At 40.7% G+C, this 27,779-nt stretch overlaps 1 protein-coding gene across 1 annotated transcript; it reads right to left on the bottom strand.

The window, feature by feature from the left end:
• Positions 1-445: 445 nt before the first annotated feature.
• nudt14 (nudix (nucleoside diphosphate linked moiety X)-type motif 14) lies at positions 446-21,173 on the bottom strand. The gene is made up of 5 exons (XM_076084439.1): positions 21,034-21,173; positions 12,179-12,222; positions 9,214-9,278; positions 8,302-8,608; positions 446-6,732 (listed from the first exon to the last, which is right to left on the bottom strand). Exons 1-5 carry the CDS (start codon positions 21,112-21,114, stop codon positions 6,483-6,485), a joined length of 747 nt encoding a protein of 248 aa, XP_075940554.1. The 5' UTR covers positions 21,115-21,173; the 3' UTR covers positions 446-6,482.
• Between the last annotated feature and the right edge of the window lie 6,606 nt (positions 21,174-27,779).

Raw genomic sequence — 27,779 nt, 5'->3', positions numbered from 1 at the left:
TGCAAACATTACCTGAAGTCCCCCATGAGCCAAGACCCTCTAATGCTGTTGTGAGCAGATACAAGGACTTGGTTTACTTGGTAAAGTAGGTTATTTGTCAGTGATTATGACTCATGAAGACATATTTTGGTATTGTGACACCTCATCTGTTTATACTGCAGCCTCCACTTACGGCATCTACAGGAGTTATAGTTATTGACACATACATTATAAACACTTATATCTGCTTAAAACCACAATATAGTGTTTCATATTTTAATTATTAAAGTTCATACAGTTTACAAATGACTCAGAGGTCACAAATAAGATATTGGTCGCCTAAAAATGTCAGCGTTCAGTTGTACTTAGCTCCAACCCAGTGTATGGTCTGTAGTGTCGTGCTCGTGACAGTCTCCGAAAATAAGCTTGAAGTATATAATATAATAATTACAGGAAAAGAAAAAAATTTCATTTTGGGCATCAAACCCATTTTATTTCAACTTAATGCAGTTTAATCCAACACAATTAGTGCACATGCAAAGTATCATATTTAAATATATATACTGTATGTTTGTACCAAGTGTCATGTTTTAAAAGTTTTAATATTTTAACATTTAGGTAATAAATTAACAAAATTGAAACATTACTTAAAACACTGCCCACAATGAGTATACACTTTTTAATAAAGCAAAAAAAAAAGCATGATAAATTCTTAAAACTGCAATATTCGTTAGTTTGTACTTTTTTTTTTTTCAGAAAATACTTTTTTTAAATGTAAATTCAGTGAAAATAAAAATCACAATTGGACAAATTTCTTTATGTCTTTACCATGAGAAAAATCATAATACTTCTTTCACTTAAAGGTATTATGTGTAGGATTGTCACTGAATATTACACTACCTAACAGAATAACATGTGCTACACTTTATAATCACTATGAACGGCTTAATAGCAGCACATCTGATTATCTGCCCCGTGTTGCTTCAGAATATTCATCTACCAGTCTGCCAATAAAGAAGCAAACATGGCCGACTTCATCCAAAATCAAGTGACTTTTCCAACAAATGAAGTATTGTTGAGTAGATCACCGGAGGTAAATGTTTAAACTATCTCAGCTATTGGTCCAATTTAACAGTAATTAGAGAATACTACACATAGCACCTTTAAAAACATGTTCACGGTTGACTGTTGCTCAGCTCATGATCACTAAAAACACAGTAAGAAATCGTCAAACGGTGAACAAACCATTAACAGAAGAAAAGGAAAACACGATCACAGTTGAAGAAGCAACTACAGCATAGCCATGGGGGTACATCTATAAAAGTCTGGTACCGATGAATTAAAGAGTTCTGTCACAGAGAACCACTGAGCTTTGACATTTCTGACATGTTGCTGAGAATTTGATATGTCAGCGCCTTAGAAGCAAGCAAACGGACACAAAATATTTTCGTTGTGTGCCTGAGAGATGGAGGTAGAACTGTCCAATGCCGGGCTAATGGTTAATATCCAGCATAGGCAAGAATGAATTAAACAACCCTTGACTTACCTCATATATTAAGCGTTTTATTCAATAGAAGTAGCATATGGCTTACCAGTGGCACAGTCTGCAACCTCACTCTGGACTGTCAAAAGTGCATTTGCTTTTGTCGTGGAGGGGGAGGTTAGGATCGTCGCGGTGGGAGACTTAAAGGAATAGTTCAACATTTTGGGGGATACTCTTTTCTTCCCGAGAGTTAGACGAGAAGATCGATATCACACTCACAGGGCGTAAAAGTAAATAGGAAGTTACAGCCAGCAGTCGGATAGCTTAGCATTAGCTAAGCTTATGCTAAGCTAAGTTAGCCAGCAGCTGGCCGTAGCTTCATATTTATCACACAGACATGAGAGTGAAGTCAATCCTCTCGTCGAAACTATCAGCAAAAATGGCAAATAAGCATATCTTCTAAATGGTCAAACTTTTCCTTCAAGTCCTCCAAGTACTCTGCCAATCACAAGTGTTAACGACCTTTACAAGACTTCCATCAGAACAAAGAGTTTGGTGTTAAAGTAAAATGTTTGCATTTTAGTAAAAAAGAAAAACACATCAGTGTGAAACTAAATAAGATTATAAAAACATAGCCCGTCACATCCGAATAGCTTAAAAAACTAATATCAAAAAATGGTTGAGTATAAAATAGACTGCAGGTCTGATAACAGACCAGCTTGTGAGTTTTGACGCCAAAGGCTGAACAAAAATAAAATACATAAATTTAAATTCCCACCGTATGTATATAGAGAAGCTGGCTGAACCAGCTGAAACTGAAGTGCTGCCCCGCCGGTTGCCACTTGCAACAGCTGACTATTTTTGCGGATGCCACGTTAGTTTCGTCAATCATTACGGCTGCCGTCTGTCCTGATGTTCACTAAATGCACTCGACTGTCAGATAGTAGCTGGAGGGAAGGTGTGGAGAAATGTGGACTGCCGTTGGCCTGCTGGCTGATGCTGCCCGCAGTGACGAGCCCGTGGAGAAGGCCAAGAAAAGCCTTCGTGTTTTTGCTTTAACTTCCCTCAGAAATAAATATAATTTTGGCCAAAAGAGAAGTCACATGGCAGCTCTCCACATTTGACAGACACATAAAGTTACAGACTGGCCTTAAACGTTTAAAATGGCTTTGTTTTACATCAAGCCAGATCAGAAGCAGTTGGCCTAATTACAGCAAACAGAGATTTTCTAAACACACAGAGGAATATTCCTTTTGCAAGGATTATGGCTAACCCATTTAAAATGTGGGCGACAAAAAAAGTGACCACCATCGTCATCATTTGCCACAAAAGGTCCATCTCGTACCAGACAAGAACAAAACGATGGAAAACTGTGAGCACCATTGGGAATCTTTCAATAAGGTTCTCCATTAAACTCAACAGGTGTTGAGATCCACTCGGGACCTCATTCAACTGAAGACCAAAGAACGGTTTGTCACATGGAAGAAGATGGAGGAAATTAGAAGGTTAGGGATATAACGCGGGTAAGGTGCCAAATAAATAACTTTCTGAAAGCTAAAAAATGACAATTTAAAGATATTATGATGGTTATCAAGATATAAAGTGTGGTTACGAAAATATTGTTCAAAAAACCCTGTTGGTGTTTACAGCAGCCATGTCTCCATTCAGCTCACAAGTCGATTTTAAACAAACTTTTGAAATGTCACAAAACAAAAATGGGAATTAGACGTGTTTCCATCAACTGGTTTGTAGCAAATGAACTTGGCTACAGCGTAGTTTGGTCAGAAGGTGGCGCTACAGGCTACGCATGCATTCAATCCGCCAGTAAACTGAATAAAAGAAGTAGAGAGGCCTTCAGGAATTTGTTATAATTGGGCAAGTTTGAATTATTCTTTCATGTCAGCTACTACTGGCCAAGTTTCATGTTGTTTGGAGACCAAGACAAGCAGTCGCACATTATGGGAATATTCCAGAAAACGCAGTCAGTTAAAACGTTATTTCCGCAATTGAGGACGTGTTTTTTCCGTACGCAATACTTCAAAACACGCAAAAACTATGTGAATGGAAACACGGCTAGTGTGAACGTCCTTGTTTTGATTAACTCGACACATAACACTAACAAGTTGTCCATTGGTCATTTCATGGGTTTCCAAAGGTGCAATCCACATTTTTACAAACGTGTTACAGTGGATACTTCCTGTAGTTTGTATGCGCTCGAAATTTTACGATCGATACCAAAAAACACAAAGAGAGTCTGATTTAGTGACGGACGTCAGGTTTGGGTGCTAATTTAAGAGAATATGAATCAATTTAGCAAATGAGTCATCTTTCTTTTTCCAAAGAAAATCAACAAAATAAAATTTGTTCAAGCAGTTCCAGCAAACTATACAATCTTACATCAAGGAATGGTCTCTGACGGACGGAGGGATACCGAAGCTCAATGAGTGGGGCGTACGGGGAGATAAATATGGCTTAAGGGTTCTGCATATGTTCCTATACAGTCCGGGTGGATAAACATGACTCAAGTATGTGAAACATATTTAGTTTGGTTGATACAAATTCTCTTGACTTTGTTTGTGCGGATAAAAACAATGAATTAAGAGCTCAAGCCGCACCAGATTACCGCGTCGAGATGCCCCAGTCCTCTTCTAAGAGAACCACTGAGAGATTCAGTCAGGACAAAACACACACCTAACACACCAATGAAGAAGAATTACCAAAAAAACACAAGGTGTTATGGGTAAGAGAAGACAAATGTTCACATTTGATTGTCAGTTGTTCCTCAGGATAAAAAAAAAAAAGCCCCGAGGAACAAAATGAATCCTGGATTGACGCTCATCTTTACCTGAAGAACTTCTTCATTCACCCGAGTTCAGAAGAACACGTCTACAGTAAGTTGTATTCTGGTTGTCTTTGTTTGAAACAGCAGGTTTATGATTGAACTTGTGATTTCACCTTCAATTTATTCAAGGTGTTGTTAACATTGAACTACAGTTGAACAGATAACTAAAATACAGCACTTTTCATTTTGTAGTCAACAAACCAAGTTATTCAGGCTGCTTTTCTTTTTTGTCTTTTTTTCTAAATAAACTTAAAACTTCACTCACTATATTTTCGTCACACATATTTTCCAACTTCCAAACTCTGCAGGTGCACCAAGAAGAGTCGCTCTCTTACGTCCGACAGTAATGATGTATAAATAATGACGTGTGTTTTCTGTTGTGAGCAGGAATTTTCTAAAAATGGTGTCTTTGATTCAGAACTTGCATATTTTTAAGAAAACTACAAGGTGGGGGAATTGCTTCCTTTTCACATATTGATTAATAAATGAAGTGCCAGCCCTTTTAGAATGACGAGAAAACAATGACATATAGTACGAACTCTGTTGCCTTTTGAGCTGCAAATTAATTTGAAATATATGAATAGAACAACATGCTGGTCATCGTCACATCCAGAGATCCACCCTGAATATGACCAAAAGTTTGACTATTTGGACCTGAGATTTTGGCAAACTGCTGTTGAGATTCACTTTGTGAGATAAGGTTTGTGTGTTCATGACCTCGGTTCATGATCTCTGAAATGAATTATGACCAATCTTATTGATGGGTTTAAGTCCCTTTTTTTTTTTTTAATATGCTCCTACACCTGCATTATTAATGTGTTCAAGATGTCACCTCGACATGCCGGGTATGACAGGAACTCTCTAGAAATGACTTTGATTGTAATGAAAATGATAAAAAAAATGATGCACCGGAGAGCAAAAAAATAACTCCTTCAAAAACTCTAAAACTACTCAGTGACATGTTACAGTCCAAATATCGGTAACCCTTTGCAGGATTGTGCTCGAGAACAATGACACTTAAAACTGAGGCGAGGCCTTCGGTGCAGCGGCAGGTGGGTGTAAGCTTCGTCTGTGAAGTGAAAAAAATAAAATAAAAAAAAAGACCTAAATCACATTTTCCACTTGGCTTGCAGAGGAAAGAAAAGTCTGCCAATATGTCCACTGGTTTGACTTAGTGAAGATTTCCTAACAGAGTTGATTGCAGTGACACCGAGTGATTGTTGAGCCCAGGGTACTATCAGAAGTATTGCTTAAAGGCTGTGGATCAGAGAACACTATTGAGGCATGCTTGAACAAGTGGTGGTTAAAACGCACCTCACACCTCAGTCCGTTACAAGGCCCCACCATCGACTAGCATAGTTTTTGCATTACTGGATCATGGATTAAAGGAGTACTCCACTGCTTGGTTTAGCTGTGTTACCTTATCTGAATCTTTAATGGTTCATGTGATGACCAGCACATCAAGTAGCTGTTGTTCATATGATGTGTATTTTCATATTAATATGCAAAGTTCCTCCTGCACACTTTGTCAGGCCAGTGGAACCGTTTGCATGAACTCCCAATAAAAACAGTAGCACGCTAAAATGTTAGCAAACCGTGGCTGGTTAGCATCACAGAGTTTGCAATGAATGCTGGGAGTTGTAGGAATGCTTGAAACGTGTTTTGACAAGTTTGTTTATTTGACTGTGAGCAGAATGGCAAATGGCTTTTTTTTTTCTTAGCCAATATCCGGTGTATTTAAATGCTTTTTTTTTTGTTTTGTTGCTGTTATAAATGCAGGTAACATTCAAGAAACCTACACTAAAAGCAGTGGAGTGTTCCTTTAATCAAGGGCAGGCAAATGAATTCAGTGATATGCAGCCATTTAGAACAGATGGCACAGTAAACGAAACGATTAACAAAAAATCATCAAGAAGAGAAAAATGTGCCAGTGACAACCAGCTATGGCAAATTTTGTTTTTAAGGGAAAATATTAAGACCACATGAAACTTAAAAAGGTTAACGGGACAAAACTTAAAGATACCTGTTGGCAACAAGACAAGGGGCCCACCTGTCATGTACCAATAAGCAAAAAGGCAATACAGGATGAAGAGCCATGAAGGGGAAGAGTGGATGTGCTGGGCCAGTGTTTGATTTAATTTGGAATAAACGGTATAAAGAATGGTTGGTTAATACTAGTTACACGTTGGTGGAGATCTTGTACTTGGGAGACATGTTATTATGGAACCAGATGAAACTAAAAACTACGCCCATGGTTTTGGGTATACGCTCGTCATAGGCAAACGTCATGGCCTCGTGCAGCGGGACTTTGACCACCTCGATGAGCTCTCCCTCCTGGGGCTCACCTCCACCTGCACTCACGCAGTTGTCGTCAGACACCTCGGCATAAAACATAGTCTGCTTGGCACCTGTTACACCTACGCCTGACCTGTAGGGGAGGAGGAGGGAGAGAGAAAAAAAAATGATTGATGTGTACGTATGTTTGCAATTACTCACGTTTTGACACAGGGCTGGATATCGTTTGAGGGTGCAAAATCTTGTTTTTTCATTATTTAACAAAACGCAAATGCATCAGTGTTTCAAGCTGTCACTTCCATAAAGAAGGGGACTTTTATTCCCTATTATTAATCCGACTTGATCGAGTCTTTCTTTAGTTGCTGTCTGCTTAACACCCATGTTTTTCTAATGCCTTGCCCCCAGTTTATTCTCTTATAAATCTGCAGTCTCCAACTACACGTGAAATCTGTAAAACTCCGTCTTTGAATGCTGGTAATAAGCGACACACCAGTATTTTCAATGCCATTTTCAGCCAAACTGACCTCGGGTTGCCTACTATTAGCACAGAACGTCACCACACCATGCACTGCTGTCAAACCCCCCCCCCCCATAGGGGTCCTGAGGGTTAAAACGATACCCATCTGTTTAATGGAAGAAGCCCACACATAACAACGCTCATAGACGACACCAACAAAGCTGGAGGAGGAGTTCTAGTCAAATCAAAAGCACAGCTATGAGAGCTGTCAGTCAAAGCTGTCCAGGTGCGGCTCTTTAAACTGCTGCGTCAAGACACAGTGTGAGCTCATAATGTGTTGACAAAGACTGCTGCTTTCCCTGATGCATCTCTACAGCTCACTTACATAACCTCAGCACTTTTAGTCCCATCTCTTAAGGTTGCATTTTTTTTTTTTTATCTAGATATAGTTCCACCAAAGTCAAACTGTATTCATGAAAATGCATGCGCTCCTCTTGGGTGCATCGTATTAAGTGGGCTTTAAGAAAGCTTCGAGATTTAAAAGGATACTCAACCCAGAATTTGAATAACTCAAATTATTGACAGTGGAGAAGTGGATTATGCTGCAGAAATGGCTGAATATGTTTATGTAGACATAAAAAAAAAAAAAGTCATAATAACTGGTAATGTTCAGTACTCATCCATGAAGGGCTTTTCTACTTCGTTTAAAGTCTACAGGGGTGAGTGTTGAGATTTTGAACGAGCGATCACTCTTTTAAATGACCTGCTGCAGACGAGGTGGAAATAACGTGATAAGCTACAATGATTGTGTTGACCTGGCATCAGTACACACACACAACGCATGGCAGGGTGACGGCAAAAACTATCACTTTTAGTGGAGGTAAATGGACGATGCCAGGTTGTCGATGCAGTCCCCGAGCGGTTCCCGTTAAAAAAATACTGAAGTTACCCTTTAATGGTACCTGGAATCAGTCCAACTAAAGAAACAAAAAGCTGCAAATGTGGGTTATTTCTGAGTGAACATAGCTCAAGGAGGTTCAGAAATTATAAAAGAAAGTTATACTAAATAGGACAACAGGATATTAATTGTTAAGGGACAAGAAATCCAGTGGGAGACACGAAAGTAGATATTTAAAAAGACAGTGAAATGCCTTGTCCCAAAACTTACAGAGACTTAAACTTCACCGGTATTTTCCTACCGCTTCAGAACACACACACACACACACACACGTGCCATCAGCTTACCTGTAAGAAGTAATCCTCTTCAGTTTAGAGGCAGGCACATCGTAGCCACACTCCTCCAGCACCTCCTGCCGGGCGATCTCCTCCAGAGATAGGTCGGGTTTGTCCACCAGCCCGGCGCAGAGCTCGTAGGTGACCCCCGCTGAGGCCGGGGGCCACTGAGAAGAGCTCTCCCCCTCTGAGGCCGACTGGCCCTCCGGAGACTCGGGGACAGGGGCGGCGGCGGCGGTTTCGGAGGCGCCCTCCTCAGTTTTTTCCGCCGACTGAGGCGGCTGCGTCTTGGCCCTTTCCCACTCGCACATGTATACAGCTGGTTGGCAGAGAAGACAGAAAATACTGTTATGCCTGGGTGGAAGTAAGACGTCATTCCCGTTACACGTTTGCGTACTTGTCTCTTCTTTTACAGACTATGATTCAGCGATTAAATGGAAAAATAAGTGACAAATGAATCGATATTGACAGGATGCATGCTAACCTTTGAAAGCTTTCTTAAAACATATTGACCACTCCCTTTAAAAAACAAAACAAATGCCATTCTAGGTTGTAGACAAATTGATTCATTTCAGATAAAGGACGGTATTTTTTCAACAAAGAGAGAGAGGAGAGGAAAGAAACATATCAATGCCCAGACTTCCTTGACTTCCAGCACACTGCGCTGTGAAACAGTCCCTGGCGACATCTAACAAAGGAGGTTAGGCTGCTTTGTAACGGGGCCTCGTGCGCTGTATTTATGAGTCTGCATTGTTACTAAGATCCAGTAGAATAAACAGGGATTGTAATGTGCTGCCTTTTTTTCTTAGTCAAAGTGCCCACAGGATGTACGACAATCTAGATCTTTCTGGGTGACAAGAAGAAAATGAATGAACTAGGATGCAGATTAAAGTTAGTCTCCTGTTTTGTGAGATGAAAACTTACCTGGGCGGAACTGCTTGACGAGGACAAAACAGTGTGAGCTGGTGTTGAAGATCAGCACTGACACACTAAAGAAAAAGAGACAAAAAGGGTCAAGTTTAAATAAAATCAGACAACTTTTTCGAAAACAGTAAATCTCGATGCATACATGATATATTTGGCAAGATGCTGAACCCCAAATTGCAGGGTTTACTGGATTAAAACCAGCAGTTCGGTATGGTGGGTCCACAAGTATGCGAGTCTGAAAACCTGACAAAGTAAGTAAACTGACTGCAGGGTCATACATTTTGGGCTGAATGTGGACGTCCACACAAACCCTCATGGACGGATGATTTGTTCTGAAAAATTAGGCTTAAAAATGTGGTTAAAGTTTGAGTAAACTAACTGAAATCAAAACGTGTCAAAAACACCCATGACTGTCGTTTTTCAGCGAGAGGTGGAGGTTCAGTGAATTGTACACACGCAGGTGGTTCACTGCTCTGTGTGTGTGTGTGTGTGTGTGTGAGCGTGACTGTCGCTGCCAGTGGAGACTTGAGGCCTGGGGTCGGTGTTGGGAAAGCGGATGTGTCTGAGGCAGCAGGAAGCCCTGCCCTGTCTTTCCCAGGGTGAGAGGACATTATTGGACTTTGCTACAGTACCCGGCCCGATACCGATTTCATATGCGTCTGCAATACAGATATTTCAAGATAAAGTCTAATGTCCATTTTCAACAATATATATGAATATCAGCAGGAAAAAATAATAAAAAAAAGCTTCATATCTGGGCTCAGCCACTTCCATTCCTCCATCACTTCCTCCTTTGCACTCATCAATGTAGAGAATAAGTACGGATTGGATAATGGTGTAGTGGTACATTTGGACTTAAAGTGGGGAAACACAGGCCTGAGGCATGGAGGCTGTCCACTGAGGCGGGCCTGGGTCTTGTAGTGCTGTTCCACACCATTACAGCTGTTCCACATCCTCCCACTGAAGAGAAATGCTCTAATGGTTAAACCGAGAAGCCGGCTAAACGGACGCTCAGGACTTTTCACGCACCGTTAAGCTTTCTCCGCGGGGCTTCTGCAGGCTGGACGGCGGGATAACTGGGTTATGACAGACATGCGAGGAGCGGGACTGAGTTGAGGACTGGGTCGCACTGCAAAGCTTCTGGTGTCAAGACACAATGATCAGGTCTTTGTTGCACAGGAAAGAAATGGGTTACGTGCTAAATAATCCATCTTCTCATCCCGGAACTGAGGCGATGGCATTGCGCAAGACCAACAACTCCGGAGACACATTTTCTTTTGCTAATTGAGATATATTTGTATGCACCACATACAAAAGTGGTTCCACCTCGTTTTTATTGACTAGTTTTAATGTGTTTTTTTAATTTAGTGATACATAGTCGTAGAATATATATTTTTTATAGAACATCTCTTGCTAAACACACTTAATTGAGTGTAGATACCCATCTTCAGTGAATCTCAATGAACTGAACACTTTCTGAAAGCAGTAGGGGTTAAACTGATTGTGTTACTGTGTTTATAAATGATACATGTATCAGCTGGCTGGGGATACATCAGACATAATCAAACTCTGGAGAGTGAAAGGCATAGAAGCGAATAAAGATACATGAGCAGGACTACAGCCAGAGATCTACATATGCAAGGTACCATGGTCTCTTTAAAATGTCTTGCACTGGCTGAAAATACTGTCCGTCATTAAATGTTATTTCCAGTAATAAACAAGCAACTGTACGCAAATACTCCCATTAACACATAGGTGTCGAAATACCAAAGCGACGGGAGTTCGCCCGTCCAGCCCGCATGTGTTTTTTTATGCTTATGACTGCGTCCCACTAGACGTCTTGGAGGCTCTGCATTCGTGGCAGTTAGTAAAGGAAGGTGTTGGTGTTGGTGAGACTTTGGACATCAACATTGTATATCTGCTTTTTTGCCAGTGATGCAATTCTGTCGGCTTCATCAGGCTGTGAACTTCAGTGGGACATGTAGAGCAACTCCCAAGTTGGAGACCCTGGAACGTGTGATTGAAAACAATGGATTTAGCCACTTCCAGTCCTCTTGAGTTAACACTATCTCAGGGCGAGATGTGGTATTAGATCAATGGGCGGATTACTGTACCGTCTGTGGTGAAGCCAGGAAGCTTCAATCACTAAATCAGATATTTCACAGTCTGCTGAAATGTCACAAAAAGGGTCCAGCCGAGAAGAAAATGTTACGCGCACTTACACACAAATGCAAAACAACCGTGGATCCTTTCAATACAGGCGAAAGGGGGGATAACACTTTGCAGAAGTTCCACCTGGGGGGGAAGCTGGATGTTCCCATGGGCTATTTTCTTTAGGAAGTACAGGTCTGAGGTTTACTGCTTTTGGCCTCGGTGGAACTGTCTTTCACAGGGACCTCTCTCCGGGGTCAGGAGTGGAGGAAAGAGGGCTTAAATGACCTGAGACTTACTGCAGGGCATTAAGGTATCCGGGGGCAGAACAGGGAGTAGGGACCGGGGTTTTGACACAAATGTGTGATATTTCTCTTAAAGTGCCGCCTGTGAAGCCCAAGACATTTACAGCCATTGCCAAGTAGAATAACAGGGCACCAGTTCCCCGAAAAAACAAGGTCTGTTTTGGTTTGACTGCCATTCCAGTATTTGCCGTATTTTATGTAATATTTAGAGGTACAGAGATAGCGTAATTGGTGCAAATCGAGGCCCTTTGTCACTCAGACCATCAAATTCATCCTCGATCAGATTCAGATACTTTAGCTCTTCAGATCGCAAAATGTCTCCTGACACGGACACGCAGCCTTTTCTTTACATTTCAAAGCGATTTCATTGGCAACGGTTTTAACAGCGTGTGTGTTTATTCATGCACACACACACACACACACACACACACACACACACACACACACACACACTATAAGACGGGGACTGCTTCCATCCAACAGTTGAGAAGAAACAGTGTTTTTACCTATCATGGGTTCGCATGAAGTCCCAGGATTTCTTTGTGCCATTCTGTGAAGAAATAAGAGAAAAAGAAACAACATAAATTAATACAACAAACGGAGCATTATGTTAATCGTCCAGCACTGTGGTTTGACAACAGAGTACACAGAAAGTGTGAACACAGTGTGTATTCAGTGTAGCACACCTCCTCACTACCACCGTTTTATTTGACTCGTGTGGTAGGAAGTCAAAACAGCGCTGATTTATTTAATATGATTACTGCAGAAGCAATCAGCTGCCCAACAACTGACGCCTGCATGGGCACGTTGGAGTAATATCACAAACCACACCCAACAAAAACATCTGCAGATTGCACAATGCCGGCACCAAACAACTAAGACAAATGCAAACGTTAATGGTGGTAATAATTCATAGTTTAAACAGGAGCCAAAACTCTGAACTTAAGTCACAGCAATGTCTGTTGCTCCTTTTTTTCATAATAATTCGTATTGAAAAACATAATGATTATGGTGTGATTTTTGTTGATCTGTACCAAAGTTGTTTTCTTAACTGTAGAATATGATGTCTGGGACAGTAAATAGTAAAGATAATAAAATAAATAGTATTTTGACACATATTGTGTCTTTAACAAATATTGCGCCTCCAGACATTTGTAAATTGCAGAAGGCCATGTCTGGATTTTGAGAAGATTTTGATTAACTGTGCAGCCCTAGCTTAAATGTCAGGAACATCCTGTGCATTACAACTCTGAAAAGTGTCTTATTGTGCATTTTCTTGTCTCGTAAATGCCTCGTTAATGGGCGATTTTTGGGAGTATATCACGATTTTTGCATCCACAGTCAAAAAAGAATCCACGGTCCACACTGCTGGACTTCCTGATCGCTACACACTAAAACATGTCCTGTAGTTACAAACTGCACGCGAGAGAAGTTGTTGTGTCCGAGTGTTTAAAAGCCCAGCGGTCACATCACCACAACAGCAGGACGTGCAGCTGAACACTCCTCCAGTAAATTTCCAGCAGCGCAATTACAACCAATCCACCGAGGCAGGTGTGTGTGAGTGAGTGTGTGTGACCAGCACGAAAGGGATGCAATCGCAATCAGCACAAAGATCTTAAATATGTGGCCAGTGACAGACACACACACACACACACACACACACACACACACACACACACACTCTGTCGGATTGTTGGCTCATCACTTCGCAGTAAGCGTAAAGGGACGACGCGATAACAATCCTGATCGTCCAGTTCACTTTGAGGTTATTTTCATTCATGCTAGCTGAAGAGAGGAAAGGTGTTTACAGTTCAGGGTGCAAAACTGTGTGAAGGAAAAGATCCAAATGATGCGGAATTCATCACTTCATTGCACTTTGCTGTTAGTGTGAAGTCAACAAATTGTTTTCCTCCACTGACGTATAAGTGCCTGCAGCTGTGCTTCAGTCGGCACAAAGGACAGACTTTGTTTAAATCATTCGCGTAGAAATATTATTGCGTCCGATGTTGGTTCAGTTTTGTAAACCGGTAAATCAAGCAGAAGTCTCAGATGAAGGGCTGCAGGTCACACGCAAAGTCATCAAGGTAAGTAAGACCGTAAACCTTGAAATCATTCTATCATTCACATAAAATCAAAGACATGTGAATTAAACTGAAAACATAGCGTATATTCCTTCATCCACAGATTGCATGCTGGATAAATACGGTAAAGTCGGCCTACATTTCCGATGCCTGGAGGAAATATGGCCTTAATTCAAAATCTAGGCTACACCTCCTCTCCACCCACCAGCTCCTTCAGATGAAGAGATGACAGCTTTACTAGGACAGGCTTGTATTCAGCTACAATAGATGTGCCGCCATGTGTGCCGGTGCAGTTTCAGTACCACCCAACTAATGGGAGGAGGCGGAATGGCACGCTAATTGCGCTGATAGAATCAGAAATAATAAAGTTACTGTTGTTGCAACACGGGGTTTGAGTTGAAAGTGCCACTGTGCCAAAGAGCAACTATACGATTTCTATCTGAAAGGAAATAAACTCTCTCAAACACACACACACACACACTTGACTGAACTCCTCTCTTAAAACGACTAAACAAAAAGTGAGAGAACATAAGCACACAGAGTGTAACTTTCTAAATGTAGTGTTTACTTCAGGCCTTGTGTTAACCTCCGATACATCGGACATTAAAAACTGTTATAAATCATACTTTCAAACGACCGGTGCAGGACCTGACGGCTCACGTCCACGGGGCCTCAAAGTGAAGCCAAGCTATTATAACGCCGTTCATGCATCATTAACTGTCATGTTGTGGCGTGAAACGAGAGCATGAAGCCAAAAGTTTGTGTGGGCTAAGTTATGGTATATCGCCTCTATTTACTGTAATAGCAATTATGTCAGTCCTATGATAAATGCTTACTGTATGCACGTTTGAATACTGAGCAGATACTCCTGACTTTAATCTAAAATAAAGTTTGTCATCATTGTCATCACTTGTCTTTTATTTTATATATAAATTGTACAGTATGATGTATAAGAGATAAATGATGCATTTAGTCTATATTTTCTTTGAATTTTCTACAAACCAACACTGCAGGCTCATGCTGCAGGTTTACATTTAGGTTGCATTTGACACGCCATGTACTGGGACGCACTGAAATGGTTTCGTGGCGTACTAACTGGTATGGTAGTGTGGGTAATGGAAGGCATAGATCTTCTCTGGCTGTCAGCCAACAGTAAGGCGTCGACGTCATCAAAACTCCTCGCTTGTGCCGTGTCATAAAAAGTGTTCTGCGTGCCCTGCGGTCAGTCTAGCGGTGTAATTACTCTCACAAAAATCCCTCTCAAGTCAACAAAGTGTGCCGAGTGTCTTTACACGGCATCATTCCTGCTTGAGGCCAAGCCAGCCGCACCCCTCTCGCTTTCCCTCGGTAAAAGCAAAACTAGTGTGAAGGCGCGTGTGTGTGTGTGTGTGTGTGTGTGTGTGTGGGGGTGATGGATTACTTGTCGTGACTGAGGCGATGGATGTTCTTTTCATGGCTTGTTGCTTTGTTAAGCGTAATTATTGTATGATGTACGAGACAAATCCTGTCTATGAACCTCTTACAGGTACATTGTGGGGTACTTTCATGTACACTACACTAGGGATGTCAAGCGGACCAACATTATATCGCTGCACACCGCACACTTACTATATTGCATTATACTTTGCATCGAAGCTAGAATAACTAGGATACTTTGCAACCATGACAAGTGGCATCATATACTAATAATAATAATACAGCCATGTGACTAAATGGGACATTCCGTTCCTATTTTGTTGACATTCTTTAAGTAATGTTTTTCATAAATAAAATGCACGTCCTGGAGGATACAGCACACGCGAGACAACACCAATATTTAGAAATGAAATATATGGTTTGTGGCTCTGAAACAATCTGAGCCATCGAGAGGCAATCAACTGCAGAAAATTGGTAGGCACCCGGTGACAATCCCCATAAGTCATCCAACAGCCCATTGAGCGTTGCTTGACCACAGTAAATGACGCAGACGGCCTGTGGTTTTGGGGGTATTTACTGGTCATCGAAAGCTAGTTTAGCTCTGGTGGGCGGAGGCCGTCACAACAAAGCTACTCTGAACAAAACCTGCTACGTGATTTTTGTTTGTTGACATGTCAAAGTGAGTGTTCAGCTTGAATCAGCTGAACACTAAAAGTTGTTTTGACTTTTTACTTCCACACAGTCTGTGGTCAAAAGATCCAGCAACACATGACATGAGATTGGGGGCTTTTGGATTCATCCACTTTTTTCATAAAGCTCCATTTGTTAAGAGTGAAAAAGCAAAACAAAGCTTATTCGGGGTGGAAGGCCAAAACTTCCACCCCGAAGTAGACGTGTGAGATTGCTGTCCTTCCCGTGTAAATGGGAGCTACAGCTTTCACAGATTTCTACTAACAGCGGATGATGGAAGGTGTAAAAAGATGATGATAAAAAAATATATATATATGCCAATAAGGTCTGTCCATTCAGAAAAGCAGAAGAGAAAAGTAACTCATCAAGAGAGTGGAAACAGGTCAGAACGGTATTTTACCAACAGGAAGTTGCCGAAATTAAAGTTGAAAAACACCGGCAGCAAACAATACCAGTCGTGTCAGTTAGAGACTAAGAGACAGACTAACCACCATCTTGATTATAGTCTAGTTTGTTTACAGTAATCATATCAATAAATCACAATAAACTAAGCAATGATTCATTTTCAGGATCAAACATTAAAAAGATGGAGTTCTTTTCCCAACAACAACATACTGTACGAGTTAAAACTACTCACTAACACGCGCACACACACATATACTACCTCTCTTGTATCCTGTCACAACTCACAGATGGCGGGGTTCCCCTCATTACTGGGGCCACTTGCTGAGAGAAGGGGGGCGGGGAAGGCTTGAATGGCCCAGGGGAGGCAGAGAATCATGGCCGACATGGATTACTACAGAGAGATTAGCCCGGGGGGGGGGGGGGGGGGGAGAGAGAGAGAGAGAGAGAGAGAGAGAGAGAGAGAGAGAGAGAGAGCTGCTACACAGGACCTTGAAATGAATGTGGTCCCTCTGGCTTTGGGCATCAGAAATGACAGACTCCTGTGTGAATGGCTATTGTAGGGTGAGATGTATGGTCTTTTAGGTGCTTAAAGTCTAATAGCCATCACACACACACACCTCCATACACTATAAAGCAGGCAGCTGCTGCAGCAGAAAGAAAGAAAAAAAAAATCAACTACCGTCCTCAAATACAATAGCACTTTGAATCTCAACATGTGCTCTCCAGTTTTTTTTTCTTCCTGGTTTTAGCTTCAGTCTCTGTCCTCTCACCAGCCTGAACAAAAGGCAGCAAGGCTATCACACACACATTACGACCAGTGAACTAATGACCGACAGAGTTTGAAAACGACAATGACCGAAAGCATCTGCACCTGCACAAAACTGATCGACCGGCCGTGACGATATTACAGATCTGCAGCATTAAAACAACCTGGCTAATGGTTTCCTATCCACCGAATCTAGTGTCAAGGACGCGCTCCTCGAGCTCACGCCCATGTGACCGTGTCCTCGAGTACAACCCACAGAAAGCATGCAGACCTCAAATCGCATCAAGTCAGCTGACACGCAATGCACGCAATGCAAAGTGACTACTTGGGAGGAATTGACCGCAGAATATTTCTGTTTTAACAAAGACCGAGAGTCTACAGCACCGTTAGCAGCGTGGTCAGGCTGTTTATAGACAGAGCGATACTTTGTGCTAACACGCTGATGTACGGCAGGTATAATGTATGATCACCGTGTTAGCTCAGGCATGCTAACATTTTCTAAATAGCAATAAACACAAAGTACAGCTGAGGCTGATTGGAATGTTCTTATTTTACAGGTATTTTGGTCATAAATCAAAGTATTGGACAAAATAAAAGAATGTACCTGATGATTGTACTGATATGTAAAACATCAGACAGGACTTCAGTGGATTCAACTAATATGTTGTCATTGAATCATTGGAAATACAGAATTTCAAGTTAAGTCAACTTAAATTTTCTAGATTTAATTTTGAGTTGAAATGATGAGTTCAATGAATGTACTGCTGGGAGATCACTCAACTCACCAACTTAAAAGTTTAAAAGAAACATGATTATGATATTAGCAGACTTCCCAGCATGCATTTTTTTGAGTGTTGTGTAGTTTGAAGAAAACATATATGTGTGTCTGAAATATGGTATTAAAAAATAGCTTCTTATTCAACTTAATTAGGTTTAAAATCCCTTTTCTCTGTGAACTTAACTTAGTTTGTTATGTATATTTCGACTTATGCGACCAACTTTGAACCAACTTTTTAACTTTAGTTCAGGTAACTGATGTTTTTGAGACAGCAGGGAAATGTACGTTTTGAAGTTGAACCAGCGTAAGATGTTTTACAGCGTGAATTTTAATGACAAAAATTGGTCAGCGGGTAAAACAAGAACTTCAATAACCTTTTTTGTTAGAGTTCCTCTCACAGGTGATAAGTGACACTAAAACACCTGCCCTAAATGAAAGTTTTAAAACAAGCAGACAATTATCTCTCCACCTACAGACACACTCGTACGTGTTGGGCTCGTTTCACTGCCATGAATCCAGCTCGAGCCTATAAATAACTATTCACGAGAGTGTTTTTAAGATCATGATAGATCTCCTACTCACTGATGGAGTAGTGTGGGGGGTGGGGGGGTTAAATAATTGCAGATGAATAATTCAAATCATTAGAATGAATAAATGGAAGGTAATTATCCTGCTCCAAGTAGCAGCCCGTGATACAACGTAAGCACGAGGCGACGGAGATAAGAGGGGTTTCCCGGAGTCAACGAGGGCCAATCACCTGCCTTGTAGAGAGAGAAGACAAAACACCAGTAAACACTAATGAAGGAGAGAGCCTCTCACGCATGATATTATCTACTTTTAGAGTACGTTTCTGTGTGTGTGTGTGTGTGTGTGTGACCAGTGGCTAAGCTGCAGATGTACCCACGGACATAAAAGGTTTGAGGAAGAGATGCTCCCTCGGTAGGACTGAAAGGCCTTTGTGGGGAGTCCCTGAACAGCTCCTCCCGAGCTGCAGAGGAGAGATGACGAGGATGAAAGAGAGGACAGGACGAGAGAGAGGGAGTCATCTCTTTTGTTGTCCATCTGCTGTCTTAGCCGTTCCGCCATTCTCTTGACAAGCTTAACCCCCACCCCACTGCTGTCACAGGTGTAAACCCCAAATAACAAAAAAAAAACTCCTCAATGAGCTCCCCTCAACATGAGTGCCTTGCAACTTGAGTTTTTCTGATTAAATTGAAAGGAACACTACAAAAGAGCACTTTTCCAGTTAAAGATGCAGTTTCTTTATGTTTAAAAAGGTACTTTCCAGCCCTGAATGAAGAAAATAACCTTTATCTTGCATGTATATATATATCACATTAACTGTACTTCGCCTACATGGTAAGGCATGTGTCTTTAGAGTGAGTGTTACCATGATTCATCTTCTGCACCACCGTCAATATCCTGGTTTTACACAACAGAAGCCAAGTCTATAACCCAGGAACACAGATACTGCACAAATATTTTGAAACCTAAAAATAAATTCTTCCTGGACTGCAGCCTATGTTTGGGTGACGAAGCGTTTCTCACTTTGCTGGAGACCGTCAGGACACAGTCATCACTTTTATTTTAGCATTAGCACTTCTTATATATATATATAGATATATCTATATATCTATATAGATATATAGATATATAGATATATATATTTACTTTATCATAAACCTATAAAACACATGTAAATAAAGCATAGAAATACTGATCCAGAGTCATGTTCCAGGATCACAATATCATGCCTTTCAATTTCCATTATGCGGTTAAAAATATTGAGCATTTACTGCAAACCACTGAGGCGGCTAATATGAAATTTGACAGCTTTTGATCTCCTGAGATAAAAACGTACAGTTAACGAGATTTCGGTCACAGACGATTCCCTCTGCCCGCCCTGATTGCCACCATGACCTGGATAGGCAGCTAAAAATGGATAGTTGAAAGGATGGATAGACGGATGGATGGATGGGTAGCGACTATACTTCCACCCACAGGCCCTTCAGAATGCAGCTTTTGCTGGGATAAATGTAACAACTTCTAAATCTACACAAGAAACACAGATTGATTTCTAATTACGTAAGGTAAAAAGTGAATTAATAGCAAAAATACTACATTTTATTATGACAAAGAAACCGTTTTTACTGTGGTTCATGGTCAATAATACCCTATCTGCTGAACACGTGCCAATCTGCATCCCTACATAATACCATCGTAAAGAGATCAACAAATCATGTAGGAACCGATCAACGTTTCTGGTCAGGTTCAATGCCAGGTAAATGCAGTATGTTGGGTAATGATCCTTATTGTCCACTCATATTTCTAACTATCTGATACCATGACTTAAGCAACTCACTTTTTACAGATTCACACTTTCATCAGTATAATGGTGTGGAAAGACCAAACACAGCATAAGTGATCAATAAGAACAACAAAAGGATGCAGTCTGTAAAAAAAAAAAAAAAAAAAGCAGGTTTGATTGGGAACTATGGCACAGAAAACACCTATAAAAATACTTGGACAATAATGTAAAAGACTGCAGCTGACCTTAGCTGCATCCATGTGCCTCTGAATGTTCCATGTTATATCATTGACCTGTACATTCACTGCCATGTGGCGAAACAGACGTTTAGAGTAGTTTTACCTCGATAAAACCCCACAGCATTTCAACAGGCAAGTCTCAACAATGTCCCACGTATAAATGGGGAATTTATCTCAAGGCAAACCTGAACTGTGAAGACCTCTGACCTGCAGACACCAAACCCCTCACAGACTGCATTCACACAGGAGTCAGTTTTGACAGCTGGGATCAACAAGTAAACAAGTTCACGTGTCACGTAACACCGCTAAACAGTGTTAACTTACCCCCCCTCCTCCTTTAATGTACTAATGTAAAGCATGTGCTAACGTTAACGTGATGCTCCATCTAAAAAACCTCTTCAGCTATAAGCTACCGTTAGCTTGCTAGCTTGTAGCTGTCTGTTAGCTGCCTCGGCTCAGGTCAAACACAGAAACACACCGCACGTGAAAACAAAGCGAATACGGTTGTTTAGTGATTGCGGTTAAAGTGACGCCAAATATTGTAGTAAACGTCTCTGTTTAAGGTCAGTTTAGCCTTCATGTTATGCTAGCATGCTAGCAGCTAAATGAATGGGGGGTTGGGCTAGCCTACAGCATCCAGCAGCCTCTGTTAACCGCTATCAGACAGAAATAACTCACCTGGTTGTAGTGCACCCTGAACGGTTTCAGATAATCGGACTCTGTGCACGGAGTGACTTCAACGTTATTAATTTCTTCCATAGTTTACACTTGGAGCTGGATTGTTGGCTCACCGATGGGTATCTGTCACCGCACACTCACTGACAGTAAAGGAATGTCTACGGAAGCCGGGAGAGGACATGAGACTGCACCGCGAGGGTGGCACGAGAGGTGAAAGGATATTAGGAATGGAAGGCACTGTAGCTGATAATAGTAAATACTGATTCAAACTTTATAGGGAACAATAGCTCGAATAACGACTCTAAGTGTTGCTTAGAAGAAGTATTTGTATTATTGCAAATAAGAATTATACTACAAACTTTTAATTGCACCAGTTTTTACTGGTACAGTTTATACCAATTGTATCAGTGGTGTAATCAAATCAACCATGTAACTAAGTGGGCTACCTTTATTATTATAAGTATTGTACTTTACTTAAGTAACGTAATTTCATCCTGCTTTATACTTCTACTCTTCTACATTTTGGGGGCAAATAATGTATCTTTTACTCCATTGAATGTATTTGACAGCTGCAGATTTAGATTATTAATACAAAAAAATCAACAAATTCACTGTTTTATATTTATAAGTTAAGCAAACCAGCAGTATCAGCCCCACCTTCATTAGCTGCAATATTAAATTGATGTACAGATGTACAATAATGCATCACCAATTATTTTCAAGTAACATTATAAATATTATTCTGAGATGGGCAATTCTGCATAATGAATACTTTAAAATTTGGTACTTAAAGTATATTTTGATGCGGATATATATTCTTCATACATTTCGCTAACAATGTGTCATCATACAATAATTTAGGGTAGACTACTGGAATACAATCTGAAATAAGGATGCATCTCATCGTTGTGTTTTGGTGTTTTAAACATTACATTGATTGGCTCAGGGGAAGGTTACGTGACAGTTACCAATTGGCCCAAAGGAGGAGAGCATTTTATATTAAGGGCAGCATGTTTAGTGTTTTTTTGTGTTATTCTGTTTCATAAAAATGCTTTCATTAGTTTACTCAACACCGTTTTAGTCAATGCAACAATGCAAGATTTTCTTAAAAGACTCAATGTGTACGTTTTTTGACCATCTAAACTCTATTTTCACACATTGTATATGATAAAAGCCTTTTTTGCAGATGGAAAATCTGCATTGTTTGCGTTTCTCAACTGATAACTAAAATATAACCTTATTTACTATACTGCTTTACAAATATAATTTATGTTTCTAGTTGCCAGAAAAAAAAACTTTAGGTCCACTTACTAGCTTTTTGTGTTTGCTTTTAACTGGTCTATACAGTCTTCATCAGCAGATTTAAGAAAAGTACGATGGTGTTCAAAGCTCCAGAAAAAGATCCAGATGTTTTGTCAAACTACATGACAGAAATATCTTCCTCAAAATGTCATCAAGTTCGGAAAACATTAAAGGAATAGTTCAACATTTAGGGAAATCCGCTTACTTACTTCCTTTCCAATATTTAGATAAGAGAAGATTGACACCACACATATTTGTAAAGTAAATATAAAGATGTGATGAATATTTGTCGTTTCACAAGGAGTCGTGTGCCAGACTTTTTACTGGCCCAGACAGTGAAGACTCCAGGAAGTTACTGTTTCTGACCAAAATAGTCCAGCACTTAGCCCACTGTAAAACCACAATGTGTCATTTTTCGACTTAGATTTTTGCACATATTAAACAAACGAGATATAATGTGTAAATTAATAAACTTTAGGGATCCTGGGAGGTGGATTTTCTTACTTTTGGACAAAGCCAGGCTAGCTGTTTCCCCCTGCTTCCAGTCTTTATGCTAAGCTAAGCTAACTGGCTGCCAACTGTATTGCTCTATTCCTTTAACAACTCAGACATCATCAGTTAACATTGATTGTTATGGTTGTTATTGATTATGAATATATGTTTGGATTGACAGCTTGTTCCAATCCAATGTTTGTTGAGTTTGTAGAGCCCCTTGTAATGCCCGATACAGCTGCATATTAAACATGATGCGAGGTCCAGCACCCTCACTGTGCTGAGCAATGAATAAGAGATGGGTGTGGGAGCTCTTTCTCACCAACCCTGCCTTGAAGGGTGAGGCTGCATGATGTCACCCCCCTCACATCAATAACAGCCTTATAATGGGAAACAATCTGCAGAGCTCCAATCTCCATGGGGCTGACTTCCTCCAACAAATGAGCCCCGTCCACCACCCTCTACACAAGGACAGGACGTAACACTTTTTGAGAGCTGATTTACATCTAAATAAATACATGCCTAGACGAAACAATGTGCGGACCCAACAGAGGAACCGGCGTCTCTCCTCTGGGCACGTCCAATTTATACTGCCCGATCAAGCCAAGCTGCAGGACACGATAAGACGGAGGGGTGGAGGGGGGTACTGCAGAGTTGAAGTATTGTACTGGAGTCAACCTGCTCTGGTTTGCTGAACACAAAGAAACTATGGCAGAAGAATGAGGGGTTGAAATGTACTAAAGCATAAAGAAGTAAAATAATATTCCCTGTTGTCAAAACAAGTATTTCACACCATTATTAGTGTTCAGGGTTTGGGAAAGTTCTTTTTGGACAATGGCTATCGAATCCCGACTTTTTCCCTGTCACCTTGACAAAGCAATGACTGGTAGCACCGAAGTAGTTTTAACCAACTTCAAAGGGTCTCCAGATGAATCAGAGGGGTCTTGAGATGATTACTGGGAAAGGAAAGAAGCGAAACAAAGTTCTTATAAACAACTTTGTTCTTTGATTTTCGGGAAATATTAGGGGGATATTTTTGTGAAAGGAGTCGGAAGACAAAAATGTTTGAGAGTCACTGCTTTGAACTTTAACAATACACTAAATTTAATAATCTTAATCCACGTTTTATGTTCAATCTTAATTGAACAGACAGTAACTATAGCTGTTAGTAAAATGTAGTAGTTGTATAAAGTGGCATAAGGACCTTAAAATCGTACTTAAGTACAATACTTGAGTTAAAGGGGACATATCATGCTTTTTTTCATGTTCATCGTTGTATTTTGGGTTTCTACTAGTTTACATGCTTTAATGTAAAAACAACACTTTACGGGTCACTTCTTTGTGAACTTGGAAATACGTGGAAAGTTCTTTCAGCGGAGTCAGCAGCAGAAACACTCGACTTCATTCCTACATAGTGGACCGTCCTGACACTGATTCCTGTCTTGGGCCTCATTTGAGCATCACCCACAAAAAGGCCTCCGAAAATCTTATCAGGTCCGGAGGCACCCATAACGTGTTAACCCCATCCTTCCGAGAACATGCGGGTGCGGACTCCTTGCAGTCGCGACCAATTACAGCTTGCATGCGTCTGATGCACGCCAGACTTCTCCTAGCTTAGCTCAACGCCAAACCTGGAGCCTCCTGAAGCCACCGAACCTTCTCTTCCTGTCTGGCCGGCTCTGTCTCTTAATGTCTTACTGTGTCTATCTCACTTTCATTTTTCGTCTGTTTTGTTTCATTAAATAATAATTTTTTACAGTTATTTTCCCACAGTTCAATACTTTCAAATTGTTGGTATAAAATCAGTCACACACTGTTTACTCCCTTTACTTTAGCAACTTTCATTTATTAGTTATCATATGTGACACTCTTGATTTTTAGTAATATCAAACTTAGTCTGTTCTCTTGAATAATGAGAAGCCGTTTGATACTTATTTATGAAGCAAATCAAATTATCGATGTCGATAAACTCTACTTCAACAGCTTGATGATGATTATTCTAATTTTGGAACTTGACTTCAGTGAAGTTTGGTGTTTTTTGTGTTGTGGAAATATACTTACTCTGTGTGAATGTTGTCTTTTTATCAAATAAGATAATGCTCTTGGAGGAAAAAACATATATGGATGTGGATTTTATGGCCCACAACATGGACCATAGTAGTTGCTGAAACTTTGGACTAACCCTTATTTTAAAGGGAAAAGCTCTCCACTGGTCTATCCATAGCATAGTTTATCAGCCAGGGTCAAGCAGGGATTTGGGCCAGAGGCTTGGGGAATGCACTTAACCAAGGTGGCTGCTGTACCTCTGTTAGCGGGCTCAGGGTGTGGGTCAAGATGGCCGGTATCCACCCGTCCAGCAGTCTGGACGTTCAGCCGCCACTCGCCTTGTCCAGGAGACGCTCCTATATCCTCCCATGTGAGCTTGGATTTCAAAATAGGGCCTTGTGTCAAAAGGGCACTCGACAACGCAGCTCAGACAGCTGTTGTTCGGTGTAGGTGTGCGAGGAGTTGATGGTGGATCCGAGGTGAGGACAGTGAAACATGAAGGTGACAGGACTGGTGTTCACATCGTTGCACATCTAAAAAATATGTATGAATACGACTTTTTAAAAAGGATCAAAACATATTCAATAAATGTTTTTATACACATATTCAGAGTTGTAGACTTGGAATCGAGTCATACTTAAAGCTGCACGAATGAATATTTTTACACTATATACATGTGTAGTGTTTTGGATACTTTAAACTCATTGTTTTGGTTTTATGGCCCTCGGCTTTAGTGTTTTGGTTTTGGTTTAATATTGGACTTACATTTATCAGATGACCCAAGGCACCACTTCAAATGAATGCTAATGTTTCCCCGTGTCTGCTTGATGTGTAAACTTTATAAAGTGACGATATGTGAATGTTGTGTTTAAAGCTTGTTGCACTGTTCCCCAAGTGGACAAAAAAATCTATTAATGCAAGCTTAAGTAAAAAAAAAACGAGGACTTGAGTTATCTTTTGCATTGACCTAACTGAGACCTGAAGAATTAACTTCCCTAGAAAGATAAACCATTCATGTCCCAAGTTTTGGCTGACCTTAAATAGCCATACATCCATCCATTATTGGTGACCGCTTATCCTTTACAGGAGCGCGGGGGGGCGGGATCCGATCCCAGCTGCTTGGTTGAGAGGTGGGTACACATGTCACCGGTCAATCACAGGGCTGACACGTAGAGACAAACCACCATTCACATTCACATGGGCAATATTACACTCAACTATTAACCTAACCTGCATGTCTTTGGACTGCGGGAGACCCCGGAGAAACACAGGGAGAACAGAAGGGCCCAAGCCGGCCAGGGAGTTCAAACCCAGAACCCTCTTGCTGTGAGCCGACAGTGCTAACTGCTAAATGCATTTGAATTACTTGATATCAGCTATGTGAAAACAATATTATTGCTTTGCCAATGTCAAGTCATTTAATGGTCAGCATGCAGAAACCTGAAAGACTTACAATTTGCTTGTGAAGAAATGCCCCAATTGTTTTTAAATAGCCCTGCCTGCGGTTTTACTTGCTGTGCTGCATATTAACTTCATGAAAACGTTTATTAGCAAGGACCATTGCAACAATTCGGAATAAGAGAGCTGCATAACATATAGTGTATACAGTTAAACAGCACAGTCAGGTGTGAGGCACATGGCTGGACTAGTCAGCTTTATCAGTATTTTTTAATAAGTGAAGACTCTTCCTCCTCCTCTGCAAGATCCAACTCTCAAGGCCATTGTAGTGGAAGCCCTCCTCTGCCAGGCCCTTATATTTTTAGAAAAAGCTATTATTGTTCTGTTCCCTTGTATTTCGTGCCCTGGGATGCATTTCCGCGAACAAGGTCAGAATTCCTGTTTTGTCATCATTATTCTACCAGAGAATAGTCAACACGCCCACAATGCTTTCTGTTCGTCGGGGTTCCTGGTACTTGTTTGTCTTCCATGGATACAAATAGACCCGAAATGGAATTTGGCCGAAGCTAAGTGAAGCTATTGTGGCAGAGAATAGTTTGGAATCAATTTAACTCAGCTGGAAGTTACCCTGAAGTCATTTGCTATTGATGGACCAGTGGACAAAAAGAAAGTCCTTAAAAAAGGAATTCCCCTTCCAGTCTCTTAAGGCCCAATGATGCGTCATAATTAAAAATACAATTAGTGATAATTTAGATGCCTGTAGGTTTTAGACACAGCAGTTTTATATGGACGATAAGTGACAAATTGCACATCTTGGGCGGATTTCTGAGAAAAGACCACATTTTTCAATCGCAAACACAACATAAAACATCATATCACACTATTATGGACTCAAAGTCTTTTGTGATGTAACTTGAATTAACACACAGCCATCAGTATCCTACTTGGTGGGCTGCATGTCCTCATTGATAGTGAGTTTACTTAAGATGTATTCAAGCTGTGCCGCCTTCTGACACACCTGCACATTCAGGTTTGCAAAAGTATTGTTTTGCAGTAATTTAATGGGTTGCAGTCAATACATGTTCATATTTTTTAGACACTTAACATACGTTTTAGTTAAGAATACTTCATCTTTTAAATTATTTTCAACAGGTTTTGAATGCCGGGAAACATTCTCTCTCCACGTAGAACAGCACAGATATTAAGGGATTATTTAAATGAATACTTCTTTGTATTTTCCCTTCTAATGAGATGTAATATGTCCTCACAAAAGTTTAAAAACAACCTCTGGACTGCATGGTTTGTGAGGCTGTTGGGACCATTGAAGCTCGATACTATGGGACAGCTGCTGTGTCCCCCTGCTGAGAGGGAGCCCATTTTAACAAGGCAGGCCTATTGTCTTTTTCTAAGAATGACCAGAGAATGTGGCAACTCCCCGGGTCACACAGTGTTTACTAGCGCGCGTGTGTGTGAGTGTGTGTGTGTGTGTGCGTGCGTTGGTCATTGGG

Source organism: Anarhichas minor, unplaced genomic scaffold, assembly GCF_050575085.1.
Source record: "Anarhichas minor isolate MPS153535 unplaced genomic scaffold, ASM5057508v1 ptg000136l, whole genome shotgun sequence".
NCBI lineage: Eukaryota > Metazoa > Chordata > Actinopteri > Perciformes > Anarhichadidae > Anarhichas > Anarhichas minor.
The sequence above is the reverse complement of the archived record's forward strand: the minus strand, read 5'-3'. Positions and strand labels throughout refer to the sequence as shown.

What these genes read in the sequence shown, in the direction of transcription:
- nudt14 (XM_076084439.1), bottom strand. Translation starts at nt 21,114, where the DNA reads ATGGAAGAAATTAATAACGTTGAAGTCACTCCGTGCACAGAGTCCGAT. An exon ending in TCAGGGTGCACTACAACCAG is followed by an intron (nt 12,223 to 21,033) that starts GTGAGTTATTTC and finishes ATTTCTTCACAG; the next exon opens with AATGGCACAAAGAAATCCTG. An exon ending in TTCATGCGAACCCATGATAG is followed by an intron (nt 9,279 to 12,178) that starts GTAAAAACACTG and finishes CTTTTTCTTTAG; the next exon opens with TGTGTCAGTGCTGATCTTCA.